The following is a 15,021-nucleotide window of genomic DNA, read 5'->3' on the forward strand; positions in this document are numbered from 1 at the left end:
CTTCCATCCTTGATGGGGTTTGGGAGGGTTGTCTTTTGGTTTCCATGGCTACTCAAATGATTACCCATTTAGCTTGATAGACATCACCCAAGAGTAGTGTTCCCCTTGGTTTCAGTGGGAATGCCTTGGCAGAAATGGGTTTAAACTACAAGTACAACAATATAGGCTAGATATCAGGAAAAAAAATTCACAGTCAGAGTAGTTCAGCAGTGGAATAGGCTACCTAAGGAGGTGTTGAGCTCCCCCTCACTGGCAGTCTTCAAGCAAAGGTTGGATGCACACTTTTCTTGGATGCTTTAGGATGCTTAGGGCTGATCCTGCGTTGAGCAGGGGGTTGGACTAGATGGCCTGTATGGCCCCTTCCAACTCTGGGATTCTATGATTCTATATAGTCCCTGAGGTCACATGAGAGAAGATTGCGTTCTTTTGCTCTTGGTAGGACACAGGGAGAGAGGCGCATCACTATTTGGAGGGAGACAATTTTGTGGGATAGAGTGATTCTAGAGAGAAGGAGCACCTTCAGCCTTACTTGTGGGTCTTTGGCTGCCCATTTCTGGCTGGCATTCAAAGCCCCCACCCCCCAAATTTGGCTGTTAATCGGAGCCTTGCTGTTCTTGTGGCTAGACATTTCTACCAGGTTCAGGCAGATGTCTTTTATTTTCTGTCTTTGAAGAGATACATATTCGGTATGGGAGCAGAGGGAAAAAAATTTTTTCCCCCAAATGTGGTGTTAAAGGGTTTTCCTTGTAAACCTCTTCTGGCTTAACTCTCCTAATTTTCGGTGAAGGATCTCCCACAAATCCAGATTTCTGCTTTACTTTTCTTTGGGGAAACACTTTATAAGGGTTTTCCCTTCACTTGGGGGGGGGGTACATGTGCAGGGGGTGGGTCCTTCCCTGGCTGTGGTTGTTTCACCCGTCACATCACATCTAGGCTGGGTGCTGCATCGCCAAATCAGCTTATTGGCTTTCAGCATTAAGCAGATAGAATAATCTCAAACCCAATCAAAGTTCCATTTCTGGGACACATCTCATATTTAGGTGGGTTTTTTTCCCTGGGTGTTAACGTGATACCCTATTTCACTTTCACTTTCTTTTCCGGGAGTGGGGTTAAAGACCACCAATAAATCCTGTCGTTCCCCCCCCCCCCCCCCAGCACTCTGAATCTGAGGCACAGTTTGGTCTCAATAGTTTCCTTTACTTGGTGTGTGTGTTTTGGGTGGGTGGGTGGCCCTGACTGTGGATCCAGCCCACTCATCTGTCCTGGGTATTTTGGGTGGCTGTTGCTGAATAGCCAAATCAGTTCACTGGCTTTCAGATTTCTTTCCCTTCCTTCTCTCCCCCCCCCCCCACTCCCCCATCACTTGCCGGTCTACCCTAAAGTATCACCTTTTTCTAATTTTCTGTGGCTTTCTCTTAGAGCGTGGTTTTTGTTCCTCTTGGCCCTCAATCCCCTGCTCACATTCCACGGGCACACTTGGAGGCCAGTCTGACGTTACTGTTTCTGCCACATCAGGGTGCGTTCAGCTTTGGGTCCTTTCTGGCGATCCCCCACCCAACCCCCTCAGATTGGGTCTTCCTTTTGGCTTTCCCGTGCCGTGGGGCTTTCCCTTGATTAACCTCCAACAACAACTGGGCTGGCTTTCGTTGCACAGCCAAATCTGGGGGCATCTGGCAAATTGTACTTAGGTTGACATTTAAAAATATATATCACAATACTATTTTTGCGTTCTATGTGTTCTATGAAACTTTTTGTTGCTCCATATGGACCAAATTTTTAATCAAGACCCCCTGGTGGAGGCCAGGCGTGCTTCTCCGGGGCTGGGAATGACCAACAAGTCAGTACCTGCAGAGAGCAAGGCAGTGGTTACTGTACATGCTGTGCGCTGACTGTCTTGGTATGACCCGCCTTGCATCCCCAAAAAAGGCACACTAGAAATAATGTCAAATAAATAAAGTAATAACATGGCCAAGAAGTTCCCCATCCTGAACTGAACAATTCATCCTAACCCAAGAATAAACGTGTACAAAAAGTGAAATTATTTCCAGGAATTCTCCCCCCCCCCTCCTTGGCTGCTTAAAAACAAATCAGAAGATGCCTTGCTAAACTTGGGCGGAGCCTGCAGGGATGTTGACTGTGGGAAAGAGTCCAAAGACTTGGGGGGAGGAGAAATCTGCTCTCCAGCTCTCCCTGCCCCACATCTGATACCTGCCGTGACAGTTCCCGCCGTCGCTTCAAGGGTCTTTGACCTTAATTTTGCAAAGAGGATCAACAAACGGCAGGGAGGAATTTCAGGGAAGGGGTGGAGGCGGGGGGCCTGTGTTTAATCAAAACTTCAAATGCCAGCATTAATGAGGGCTGGAGCACACTTCTCCCTGGTTGTGTAAAGCTCATGCTCACACTGGCCTTGGCAGCAGCATGTGCAAAAAGGATCTAGGAGTCTTAGTAGACCATACATTGAACATGGGTCAGCAGTGTGACTCGGTGGCTAAAAAGGCAAATGGGATTTGGGGCTGTATGGTAAGGCAGCCGTCTGAAAGCTTTGCCCATGAGGCTGGGAATTCGATCCCAGCAGCTGGCTCAAGGTTGACTCAGCCTTCCATCCTTCCGAGGTCGGTAAAATGAGGACCCAGCTTGCTAGGGGGTAAACGGTCATGACTGGGGAAGGCACTGGCAAACCACCCCGTATTGAGTCTGCCATGAAAACGCTAGAGGGCGTCACCCCAAGGGTCAGACATGACTCGGTGCTTGCACAGGGGATACCTTTACCTTTTACAAACGGAGTATCATGTCCAGATCATGGGAGGTGATGGTACCGCTTTACTCTGCTCTGGTTCGGCCTCACTTGGAGTCCTGTGTTCATTTTTGGGCACCCCAGTTGAAGAGGGAGGTAGACAAACTGGTGCTTGCACTCAAAAGCTAATGCCTTGAATAAATCTTTGTTGGTCTTAAAGGGACTTTGATTTTGTTGTGCTCCTTCAGACCCACATGGCGACCCACTTGAATCTATCCTGTGGCAGTAAGAGCTTCAATAAAAGCCCCCATATTCGGTTTATCAAGAGGGAAGCCACTTCCGGGAAGGCTGCTTTCAAATCACAAATCTTCATCAGAATTCCAGTTGCATCTCGTCTAGAGCTGTTAAGAGGCACAGACTCCCTCCAAGCTCTTGTCATCGATGTGATGTGCCTGTCTTACTGAAAGCAGCCTAACCGGAAACTCTTTCATTCTTGATAAGCTAGTCCTAAGGGAGTTTTTGATAAGCGAGTTAAAATGAAGAAGCCTTTATTAAAGCTCTTCCTATCACAAAATAAACCAAAGACTTTTATGATAAACTTGCTTCTCATGGTCCTCGTGGTTAGCTACCCGTACCATGTGACCAATTGATTTTTGTAATTTTCGCCCAGCTGGAGACTGGCTAACCTTTATCAATCACACATCTGCCTTGAGGTAGCTGTCCCTTGTCAACCACCTCCCCCAGATCTGAAATAGGGGGAGAATTGTGCTGGTCTACCTTATTGGGTTATTGTAATGGTTGCAAGAGAATTACTTACATGAAGCCAATTAAGCAAACAGAAGGGCTGTGCAATGTGTATGATTAGTATTATCAACTCATAGTGGCAATAACAACAACAATGACAACAACAAATGCATGCCAATTGTTGTATGCCAATAAAGGTTTATTATTAATATAAAGAAACGCATGCTTAGGAATGCTCCTTCACACTAAGATGTGGCATGGGTAGTCAAACTGCAAATGCTGGCAGGGGGCTCCTGGGAATTGTAGTCCATGGACATCTGGAGGGCCGCAGTTTGACTACCCCTGGGTTAGAGAGCTGGAATAGGATTTGAGATATCGGAGTTCAAATCCTAACTTTGCCATGAGACTTGCTAGGTAAACTCAGGCCACGTACTCACTCTCACATGGTTATTGAAAGGATCAAATGGGGGAGAAGCACATGCACTGGATGGAAATCTTTGGAGAAACATGTACAATACAGACGATTGTAAAGAACAAACCTTTATAAAATCTGATATTCTGAGAAGAAACCTGCATGTAGAAAACTAGCTGTCAGGCTGAAGTGTTCTTAGCCTACCCTGATATACTAGCTTTCTACATGCAAGGATTTCTCTGCCTTTTCATAATTCCCTTTAACGTGGTACAATCAATATCAGTTTTTCCTCTAGTCTTCTGCTGAGGCTGACAAGCAGGCAGAACACTGTATAAATACCCTGGGAAACATCTGGTTCAGAGACTCCAGGGCTGAGTCCCTCACCATTGGGGCGAAGGCTTGTAAGGAATTTCCTCCCCGCCCAGTCCAGGAGGATCATTAGTCTGAGTAAAACCCTCCACTTCATTCGCTCCTCGGGGGGACACCCCCCAGGGTCTCTCTCCCTTTGATGTCTCCCTTCCCTTCCACCCCTTCCGGAAAAGAATCCGAATCAAAAACTTAATTGCTGAGATTTTCCAATGGGAGATTGCTCAGTGATTATGAAGCGTGGAATTTCCATCAGGTAGGGGGTGATGAAGCCTCACCAAACAGTGCAATTAACTGCAATTACTTTTCAGCTGCCTCCTGGCAAACTTCTCTTTTGAGGCCAGCCGAAATGTCAGAAAACAACAACAGAAAACCTCAGCGTCCTTGACCGATGAATAGAACAATGCTGGGGGGGGGGGGGTGTTGTGTGTGTGTATTTCCCCCCCTCCTTTTATTTTCTTTGTTTCCCTTTTACTTTCAAGGGTCACATGGTGGTCCCCCTCCCTAAGTGGCTTAGAATGAGAAAATCTTTCTCAGGGTCATTTTGCAATCATTCTGACTCATTTATTTCTTTTTTAAAATTCATTTATACCCCACCTGTCTCCCCAGTGAAGACCCAGGAGTGGCTTTCTTCATTCCCCTTGTCAGTCTCCAGGTGGTGGTTCAAGATCCCTATACCTGGTCTCTGGATGACAGAGATCAGCTCCCCTGGGAAAAAATGGCTGCTTTGGAAGTTGGCTCTCCAGATGTGCAGGGACTCATGGGAACTGTAGTCCATGAACATCTGGAGAGCCACCGTTTGGCTAACCCTTCACTATACCTTGCTGACTCTTCTTGTGGTGGGTTTGCTGGCTGCCTCTTTATATACCCTGCCTAGGATTCAAGCTGCTGGTCATTCCTGGTCATTCTTAGTTCCTATTGGCTTTGGGGGAGAAAAGTGCTTTCCCACCCCAGCGGCTTTATCAGCAGCTGCACCAGCGAAGGGGAAACCACAAAATCCCCTCCCCATGTGGAGGACGCCTTAGTGTGCATCAAAGCGTCAGGCTGATATAACCCATTTTAGGGCCCGCAGTTAGAGCCACGGAGCCAAACTTCCTTCCCCCACCTAGGAAACAATCTAATCCAGACATGTGTGTTCCAATTGACATTGGCTGTTTAGGGTTTGGGGAAGAGGAAGTCTTTCTCACATGTCCTGAGCCCATAAAGGAAGTGTAGTAGAAATTTAATTAATAAAGAAATGAATAATAAATCTTTGACCATTTCCGCACGAGAAATCTGTTCCTGGACAGCCTACGAATGCTGGCAGGTTTTAGAGCCCCCTCCTCATGAAATCACCCTGCATCCCAAGGCTGTCCAGTAGCTGGGTTGAGTTTTGGCCATTTTTAACTCGCGATTTCAGGAATCGACAAAACAGGATTTACATCCCTAAATCGCGCGTCCCATTGGTGAGCTACCAGTGAGCAACCAGGGATAAGACTGTATGGAGGGGGAAACGCAGAATAGTCTTGACAACTTTGTCCTGCCCTCGCATCTGCCCTCCCCTCTCCATTTCCTGTTCTGAGTAATTGTTATTTTTTAAATGGCACAGTCCGCAAAGCTACATTGTCAAAAATAAAATAAAATCTTTAAAATGTCCACTGTCTTTTTGGGATGAGGCAGGCAAAACACAGCCCCTTTTCTGTTTTCTGGAGGTGGGGAATGAGCTGGGAAAGGAGGGGAGGGTGACTGGGCAGCCTTCTCCCAATCATACAGGGTCTGAGAACTTTGTTTTTAAGCCAACCATTAACACAAAATGTCTTTTTGGGCTCTGGGGACCATGTTCAGCATCTCAGAAATCCACCCAGACAGAAATAAAGTCCCCCCCCCCCAAAAAAAGAATCCCAAAAGGGGGGGAATGGTGTATCATTCTGGCATTCCTCCATAGCAGTGGTCCCCAACCTTTTTTTGGCTGGGGACCGGCAGGGCAACGGCCACGACCGTGCAGCGCGCATGCGTGGCCACGCCTGTGCAGTGCGCACGCGCGGCCGTGCTGCACATGCGTGCCGCGCGGCCAAAATAGCGTGTGCGCGGCACTTTTGCGCATGCACGAATGCGCGGAAGTGCCGCGCATGTGCAATTTCGGCTGCGCAACGTGCATGTGCTCATGCGCGGCCCTTATTCCCTCTCCCCCCTCCCGCAGTAAGAAGCTTCCCGGGCCGCAAGCTTGCGGCCCGGGAAGTTTTTTACTGCAGGGGGGCGGGGAGAGGGAACCGCGGCCTGGCACTCTGGCCTTCGCGGCCCGGCACCGGGCCGCAGACCGCAGGTTGGGGACCACTGCTCCATAGCAATGCAGCAGTGTTGATTTTTTATTAAAAATGCATCTGTGTTGTGGCATTACCGCATAGCAATGTGGAAGTGCCTTTAAAAAAGTAGTTTCAGGGCTGGGGGCGGGGGGGGGGAGAAAGTTTCAGTCCACAAGAGAACTGCTGTGCTGTGATTGGTGGCTTGCTGTGATTGACAAGCCAAGGGGCAGAGGGAGAAGTTTGGCTTGTTTTCCCTTGCACCCTTGTCAGGAGGCAAAAAGTCGCAACGGGGCAGAGGGAAAACGCGGGAGGGGTCTCCCCGTGAGAAGGGCTGCAAATGCAAGATTTACCATCCTCCATTTGCAAGCAGGAAGCCACTGGCGTTTTGCCCTTCCATGCGGAAATGGTCTCTATTTTTATAACCTGCCCTTCCCATGAAGATCAGGTCAGGTAACACCAAATCAATAAAATACAGTCTTATATAACATTAAAATAGCATCCTAAAAAGTTGAGACATTTCCCAGCTTCTCCAATGCATCCGCCAATTTATTTACATACTGTGGAGGGTTCCATTCTTTGGTTGAGGCCAGTTTTGCTTCTTTGGGACTGGGGACCCTGAGTAGGTTTTGACTACTCTGTCTTAATGCTCTAAGGAGGAAGAGACAGTCCCGTAAATATAAGAGTCCCGGGACCATTTAGGGCAGCCTTTTTCAACCCTTTGATCACAGAGGAGCGGCTGAAATAGTTTTCAGGATTTGAGAGGCCCTGGAAGTGGTGACATGCCCCTTCAGGGAAATGGGTGTTGAAGTAAGATACAGGAGCCAGCTGATGAATGGATCATTTACCAATTTCATTGTGGAGAAAGATGCTTGTCCGGTAGAGCAACCGGGGAAGGAGGCTTCTGTGACTTCTGGTGATGTCAGCGGCCATCCAAACTTCTGGGAAAGGCCACGGAACCTCAGCATTCCCCAGAACCCTAGTTGGGAATCTTTGGTTTTCTTGAAAGTAAGAATAAAAACCTTGATCATAGAATCACAGAATCATAGAGTTGGAAGGGGCCATACAGGCCATCTAGTCCAACCCCCTGCTCAACGCAGGATCAGCCCTAAGCATCCTAAAGCATCCAAGAAAAGTGTGTATCCAACCTTTGCTTGAAGACTGCCAGTGAGGGGGAGCTCACCACCTCCTTAGGCAGCCTATTCCACTGCTGAACTACTCTGACTGTGAAAAATCTTTTCCTGATATCTAGCCTATATCGTTGTACTTGCAGTTTAAACCCATTACTGCGTGTCCTTTCCTCTGCAGCCAACAGAAACAGCATCCTGCCCTCCTCCAAGTGACAACCTTTCAAATACTTAAAGAGGGCTATCATGTCCCCTCTCAACCTCCTTTTCTCCAGGCTGAACATTCCCAAGTCCCTCATCCTGTCTTCATAGGGATTGGTCCCTTGATCCTGGACCCTCCTCAAAACCTCGATTCTTATCTCTTCCCTGTACATCTTTTTCTCTCTACATTACTGAAGCGCATTGGTAAAAGCACATTGGAAGAGCAATCTTGATGGGATTGATTCACATGGCTAGGTCTAGATTCCTTTTGTGTGGCGTTTTGTCAATATGCAGGAGAGCACCAGTAAACTTGCCTGTCCACATGCGTAAGCAAGCATCTGCATTCATTAGCCGCAACATTTTATCGATACGTGCATGGGGAAAATAGCGGAGGAAGGGGGGGAAAGGCAAAGGAAGTGGGGAAAGTAAACAACTCTCCATGCTCCAGTTCCAACGTGTGTTTTCACAGCAAAAATTCTTGAAGTGATCATGCCTCCCATGGCATTCAAGATTTCTTCATGTGATCCCTTCAAAGCTGCATACAGAGGAGAGAGAAGCTGCAAACGAACGGAGGAACTGGGCATCTGGGCCTAATGATGCACGGACCAATTCTGGGATTAATTTCAGAAATTCTCCGAGTTCCTCCAAAATTATGAAGGACTCGGATGCGTCACAGCAGGAAAATTCCAAAACAATCCAGGAATGAAACAGGGGGAAATCTGCTTGTTTTTAAGTGAGCTTTGCGTATGTGGAACGTTTGGGCCATCCCTGAGCTATGTGCTCTTTAAACAGTGCTCTGTTCCCACTACTTTCCTTGTCGCTCCTTGAAGTAATTTCTCCTGCTGGGACGATCCTGGACCCTCCTTAAAGCCACAGTCTGGAGTAGAAGAAGAAGAAGAAGAGTTGGAGGCTCAAGGAGGCTCAAAGCGGCTTCCAATCGCCTTCTCTTTCCTCTCCCCACAACAGACACCCTGTGGGGTGGGTGAGGCTGAGAGAGCTCTGATATTACTGCTCGGTCAGAACAGCTCTATCAGTGCCGTGGCGAGCCCAAGGTCACCCAGCTGGTTCCTTATGTGGGAGCGCAGAATCGAACCTGGCATGCCAGATTAGAAGTCCGCACTCCTAACCACGACACCAAACTGGCTCTCTTAGAGTTGCCTGCTCTGGGTAGGCAACTTTGGGAATAGAGCTGGGAGTGGGCAACATTCAGGGTGGGGAGGGACCTGTGTGGAGTATAATGCTATGGAGTCCTCTCCCCAAAGCAGCCGTTTTCTCCAGGGGAACACATCTGGTGATGAGCTGTAAGTCTAGGAGATTGGCATCCCTAGTCTGGATCCACCCAGTTGCATTCCGGATCAGGTTCAAGGTCTTGGTTTTGACCTTTGAGAACATCCGTGGTCTGGGCCCAGGGAATCTGAGGGACCATCTCACTCCTTATGCTCTTCACTCTGTGATTCGGAATAGGTTGGTGATCCCCAGCCTGCAGGAAGTACGCCTAGCCTCGACCTTTTTGGTCTGGGCCACAAACTGGTGGAATGAGCTCCTGGAAGATCTAAGGCCCTATTGGAGATGGAAGATCTTAGGGCCCAGTCGGTTCCAGAGGGCCTGCAAGATGGAGCCCTTCCACCAGGCAGCTGGTTGGGGCCGAGACAAGGAAGATCTATTGGGTCCCTCCTCTGAGCACCCCCTGAGAGCCGGAGGGATCTGTTGTCAGTAGGGTGGGAGGAGATTGGTTGAGGGGTTTTATGGGTACGGTTGGGGTTATTATATTTTTTTTAATCTGTTGTAAACTGCCACGAGCCAGCTGGACCAAGAGCGGCGATCAACAAATATAAATAAATAAATAAGTTGTGGCTATACTCATCTCCCCTCCTCTTTCTTCTTCCAGACCAACGAATTGGCACGTGTTTCTCAGCTCTGATTGGTGGACGTTGCGCAGGGGAGTTGCCAGGACAGTACACCAAGATGCAGTGCTGTTGTGACTCTGGGCGTTGCTGGGCTGTTGGACAGACACCAGAAATGTGCCCTGTGAGAGGATCAGGTGAGTGGAACGGAGATTATTCTAGCAGCTTCCTGGCACCTCTGATTCATGTGCACGCCACAAACATAAGCTATTTTTGTGTTGTACTGCCGTTCGTGTCGCCCACCTAGGGAATCCAGCTTATGACCTTTGGTACAGAACCATTGGCACCTGTGCAAAATTAATGCATGAATATTACTGCATACACCACTGAACGGGGAAAATTGTCAAAAGGTGGGACATCCCTGTTAGGGTTCCTAGTTACATACCTGGGAACCGTTGGGATCGTTTAGGTGTGCAACATGGAGAAAAGTCCTAGAGGAGATCAACCCTGACTGCTCCTTAGAAGGCCGGATCCTGAAGATGAAGCTCAAATACTTTGGCCACCTCATGAGAAGGAAGGATTTCCTGGAGAAGAGCCTAATGCTGGGAGTGATCGAGGGCAAAATAAGAAGGGGATGACAGAGAATGAGGTGGCTGGATGAAGTCAACGAAGCAGTCGGTGCAAACTTAAATGGGCTCCGGGGAATGGTAGAGGACAGGAAGGCCTGGAGGATCATTGTCCATGGGGTCGCGATGGGTCAGACATGACTTTGCAACTAACAACAACATGGAGACATTGTCAGTGCATCAACATCGTCCACTTAAAAAAGAGGCATTATTGACATTCTAGGAGTATGACAATCTCTATGGGGAAAAACCACAGAGAGTAGCAAAGTGCTCATTCATTCGTTTATTCATGAACACTTACCAGCATCAGAACATAGGTAAAACCACAGTACATGTTAACAATCAAGTCAATAGCACTAGGGTGACAATGATGTCACTTCCGGGTTTTAACCAGAAGTGACATCAATAACTCTCCTCCCCTGTTTCCTCCCCCCTGTGGTGTGGCGCTCGCTGCACTGCAGGTAGGAGGGAGGCGCACCCACTGGCTCGCCGGTACCCGCGCCTCCCCCCCCCCCACCGCAGCCCGGTTCCGGGCCACGGCCCAGTGTTTGGGGAACACTACCACACCTAGCAAAGCGAGCATTGACTCATGCAAACTTATATACCATGGAAAATTGTGTTGGTCTTCAGGGTGTTATTTGACTTTGATCTTGCTCTTCTCCTGGGGACTCACACGACTGCCCACTGGAAACTATTTTTCCCTGTGAAGGAAACATCTCTTGTAAAAGGGAAAGATTAATAGTCTGCCCTAAATGTTTCAGCATCTTCTCCCAGCAGGGTTTTAACAGTCAGGACAGGAAAAGATCCAATATGCAACAAGTGGGTTTCACAGCCCTCTGTCAGCAGCAGTCAGGGAAACCAACTTGAATCTATCCACGGATCTCTGACGTCTCTACAGATACCCCCAGTGCTGAGATCTGCCCCCAAACTGGTGTCTGAGTCTGACCAGAGGAGAGAGATTTAATTGACAAAGAATCAAGCCAATCACCACCTCTAATTTGCACATAATAGTCAGGAGCATGAGACTCAGACGGTGGTAGGCACAAAATGGTTTTGCTGGGTGAGATGACAAACTTTGCCTTCAGCCACTAATTATCAGATCCCAACACCCTGTACAGTATCATCCCTCATACCAAACCATATCTGATTCAAAAAATAAAGATGCATTATATGACCCCTCTCATGCCTCAGGCTCAGCCTGAGGACCTAACTGAGGCAAAGCTCTCCAGCCAGGTTTCATTCACATGTGCCCAGTCAATACCTTAATCTCTGATCAAATATTATGTCAACGAGGATCTTGTCATGTATAGAAATACATTAAGCTCCCTGAGATCAGTCTGGCAGACATCCCAGGCTGGGCCCCAGTGATGCCTGATGAAGTCAGGGCTTGTATAGATCAATTAAAGCCCAGGAAAGCGCCTGGATCTGATGTGATCCTGCCTGAGTGGCTCAAAACCTTCCCAGACTGGTGGGCTCCTCTTTTGGCTGCTCTCTTTACTGGGATCGACAAAACAGGTTTAATGCCTGATTCATGGACTAATGCAATCCTTGTTCCAGTTATAGACCCACTCCTAACCAGTTATAGACCCATTAGCCTTCTTTCTATTTATTGTTGGGAAGCTATATTTGACTCCTGTCAAATAAACTGTAGTTGTCCTGAGGACAAGATTTTAGGCCCCGAGCAGATTGGATTCTGTCAAGGGAAATCCTCCCTTGATCGTTGCATCATTGTTGCCCACCTTGTCAACAAATATAGTAAGAAAGAGAGTCCAATGCTCTTTGCAGCTTTTCTGGACCTTAAAGGGGCCTTTGACTCTATCCCCAGAGATCTTCCCTGGGATAAGCTGTTAAAGGTGGATATAGATAAAAGGCTCCTATATCTTATAAGGAAACGCTATTCTCCTACCTGTTGCCAAGTCAAACTTACCCCCCTTGGGAGTCTTACTCCAAAAATACCAATTAATAGAGGGGTAAAACAAGGATGCATATTGGCTCCCCTCTTATTTAACCTTTCTACGAATGACCTTGCACCTATCCTATCCCCCAAAGCTGGACATAGCCCCAGACGTGGTTCCCTTCATACCCACTGCTTTTATATGCAAATGATGCCGTAGTGCTGTTCCATTCACAAACTGGCCTAAAACGCTTATTGCTTCAATTCCTGGGCTTCTGTGAAGTAAACAGACTTGCTCTGCACTTCGAGAAGTCAAAAGTTGTGGTTATGGGAAATGCACGGAAGCCTCTTAAATGGAACATAAGAGGTAACATTGTTGAACAAGTTAAAAGCTTCAAATACTTGGGAATACATTTTCACCATAATGCAAACTGTGTTGCACAAAGGAAATATGCAAACACATCTGCAAAAAATAGTTCCACGGTAATTGCACATTCCTTCTACACCAGAGGTCATCAATATGTGCCAGCAGCCCTCAATGTATTCAGTGCGAAACTAAGTGCCCAATTGCTCTATGGCATCCCTGTTTGGATCAATGCTTTTAACCAAGCTGTTGCAAGTCTCCAACCTGTCTTCCTGCGCAAAATCCTTAGGACCTCGAACTGTGTCTCTTGGGCAGTCCTATGCCTAGAAAAATAACCAAAGACTATTGGAAACCAGAGCATGGCTGTCAACAATCAAGTTGTGGCTTCCCATGCATTTCAGATCTGGCCCTAATAGTCTAATTGCCCTTATGCTAGCTGAACATGAATCATCTATATGGCTAAGACACATTAAGAGGAAAATTAAATCTATTGGAATCTCTTTAGACGCCTTGTACCTGATATCTGAAAAGGCTGCATTTGACTTAAGAGGAGGCTGGGAGGGGACAGGATAGCTCTCCTTAAGTATCTGAAAGGTTGTCCCTTGGAGCAGTGGTCCCCAACCTTTTTATCACCGGGGACCAGTCAACGCTTGACAATTTGACTGAGGCCGGGGGGGGGGGGGGGGTGTAGTATTTTGCTGAGGGACGTTGCTGCCTCAGTCAAATTGTCAAGCGTTGACCGGTCCCCGGTGATAAAAAGGTTGGGGACCACTGCTCTACGCAACCTCATTGATTTTGTGATGTTTTATCAGGCCGTCTAGATGCAACTGAACATATGATCTTGCCATAATGCTTTTTTATTTTAGCAGTGCACGGTGAGCCTGTTGCTCAGGCATAAAGAGCTGGACACGAATCACTGTAATTCAGTCTCATCCACAATCATGTCAAGTACAAGTGTGGTACTTTGTTTTTCCAGCTTTTATCGATACACTCATCTGCGCTGGTGATATAGAAAAAGGAAAGACACAAGTGACTTGGAGACTCTGAAATCTGTCTCTATTCCCATCCCATAATTAATCTGAGGTGTTATTGGGGTATGTGTTTTCTCTGGGATCTTGGGGGAAGCAGAGGGAGAATTCCAGAATATTAGAAAAGAAGGAATTGGTCTCATCTCCATCCCATACTTGGAAAGGGTGTTTGTTAAATGGATTCTACAGAAGTAGAAGAATGGGAATGATGCCTTTCTCACTTCTAGCCACATGTCCGTTTCTTTCTTTCATGGCATCCCCTCTAGTGCTGAAAGTTTGGGTTTTTTTTTTCCAGATGAATACCGGCGGCTGTGTATTGAGGGCCTCCCGGTGGTTCCAGGTTTCCCAGGTTCCTTCCCAGGAGTCCCAGGTTATGGGCCAAACGGTGTCGGTCCAGGTATCAGTGGGCCAGGAAGCTTCGGGCCCAATGGAGCCAACGGCCAAGGGGGTATCCCTGGTCTCCCTGGTATGGGGCCTGGCAGCTCAAGTATCGGTAAGCGAGACAGTGTTTTGATAGACATTAATGGCAAATTTGGCATAATTAAGGTACGGAATCCCTACCTGGTCCTGGAACACCTGGCCACAGTGATCCACACAAAGGTCACCTCCAGGCTAGATTTCTGTAATACACTCTATGCGGGCCTACCCTTGACCTTGACCCGGAAGTTTCAACGGGTGCAGAATGCAGCTGCTAGGGTCCTCAAAAGCAGTGGTCCCCAACCTGCGGCCCGCGGCCCGGTGCCGGACAGCGAAGGCCATGGCGCCGGGCCGCAGCTCCCTCTCCCCGCCCCCCCCCCGCAGTAAAAAACTTCCCAGGCCGCAAGCTTGCAGCCCAGGAAGCTTCTTACTGCGGGAGGGTGGGGAGAGGGAATCAGGGCTGGGCCGAGCATCGCGCACGCGCGGCCCGATGCGCGGGCGTGGCCTGTGTGGGCGCGGCCCGCGGGCGCGGCCTGATGCACGGGCGTGGTCCACGCGGGCACGGCCTGATGCCCTGCCAGTCCCCAGCCTCAGAAAGGTTGGGGACCACTGCTCAAAAGGACATCTTGGAGGGTGCTGAAGCTGCTGCATTGGTTAACAGTGGTGTTCCGAATCAAGTTCTGGGTTTTGGTTTTTATCTTTAAGGACCTCTGTGGTCTGGGCCCAGCATACCTGGGCGACCACTTACTTCTCTATGCCCTCCGCAGGGCTCTTTGCGGGTACAAATCAGTTGGTGATCCCCTGCCTATGTGAGGTGCACCTGGCCTCAACCAGGGCCAGGGTTTTTTTGGGCCTGGCCCCTAACTGTTGGAATGAGCTCCTGGAAGAGCTGGGGGCCCTGTCAGAGTTCTCAAAGTTCTGCAGGGCCTGCAAGATGGAGCTCTTCCACCAGGTGTTTGGTTGAGGCTAAGGCTGGAAGATCCTG

The 15,021-nt window shown here is 48.4% G+C and overlaps 1 protein-coding gene across 1 annotated transcript in view; it reads left to right on the top strand.

Moving 5' to 3' along the window:
• The window catches only part of FBN3 (fibrillin 3), a 215,551-nt gene that overhangs the window by 91,262 nt on the left and 109,268 nt on the right, over positions 1–15,021 (top strand). Inside the window, exons 10-11 of the mRNA XM_077331715.1 lie at positions 9,752–9,904; positions 13,915–14,112. Coding sequence (XP_077187830.1) covers positions 9,752–9,904; positions 13,915–14,112 — 351 coding nt within the window. The remainder of the gene's footprint in view (positions 1–9,751; positions 9,905–13,914; positions 14,113–15,021) is intronic.

This window comes from Paroedura picta, chromosome 4 (genome assembly GCF_049243985.1).
Source record: "Paroedura picta isolate Pp20150507F chromosome 4, Ppicta_v3.0, whole genome shotgun sequence".
Classification (NCBI taxonomy): Eukaryota; Metazoa; Chordata; class Lepidosauria; order Squamata; family Gekkonidae; genus Paroedura; species Paroedura picta.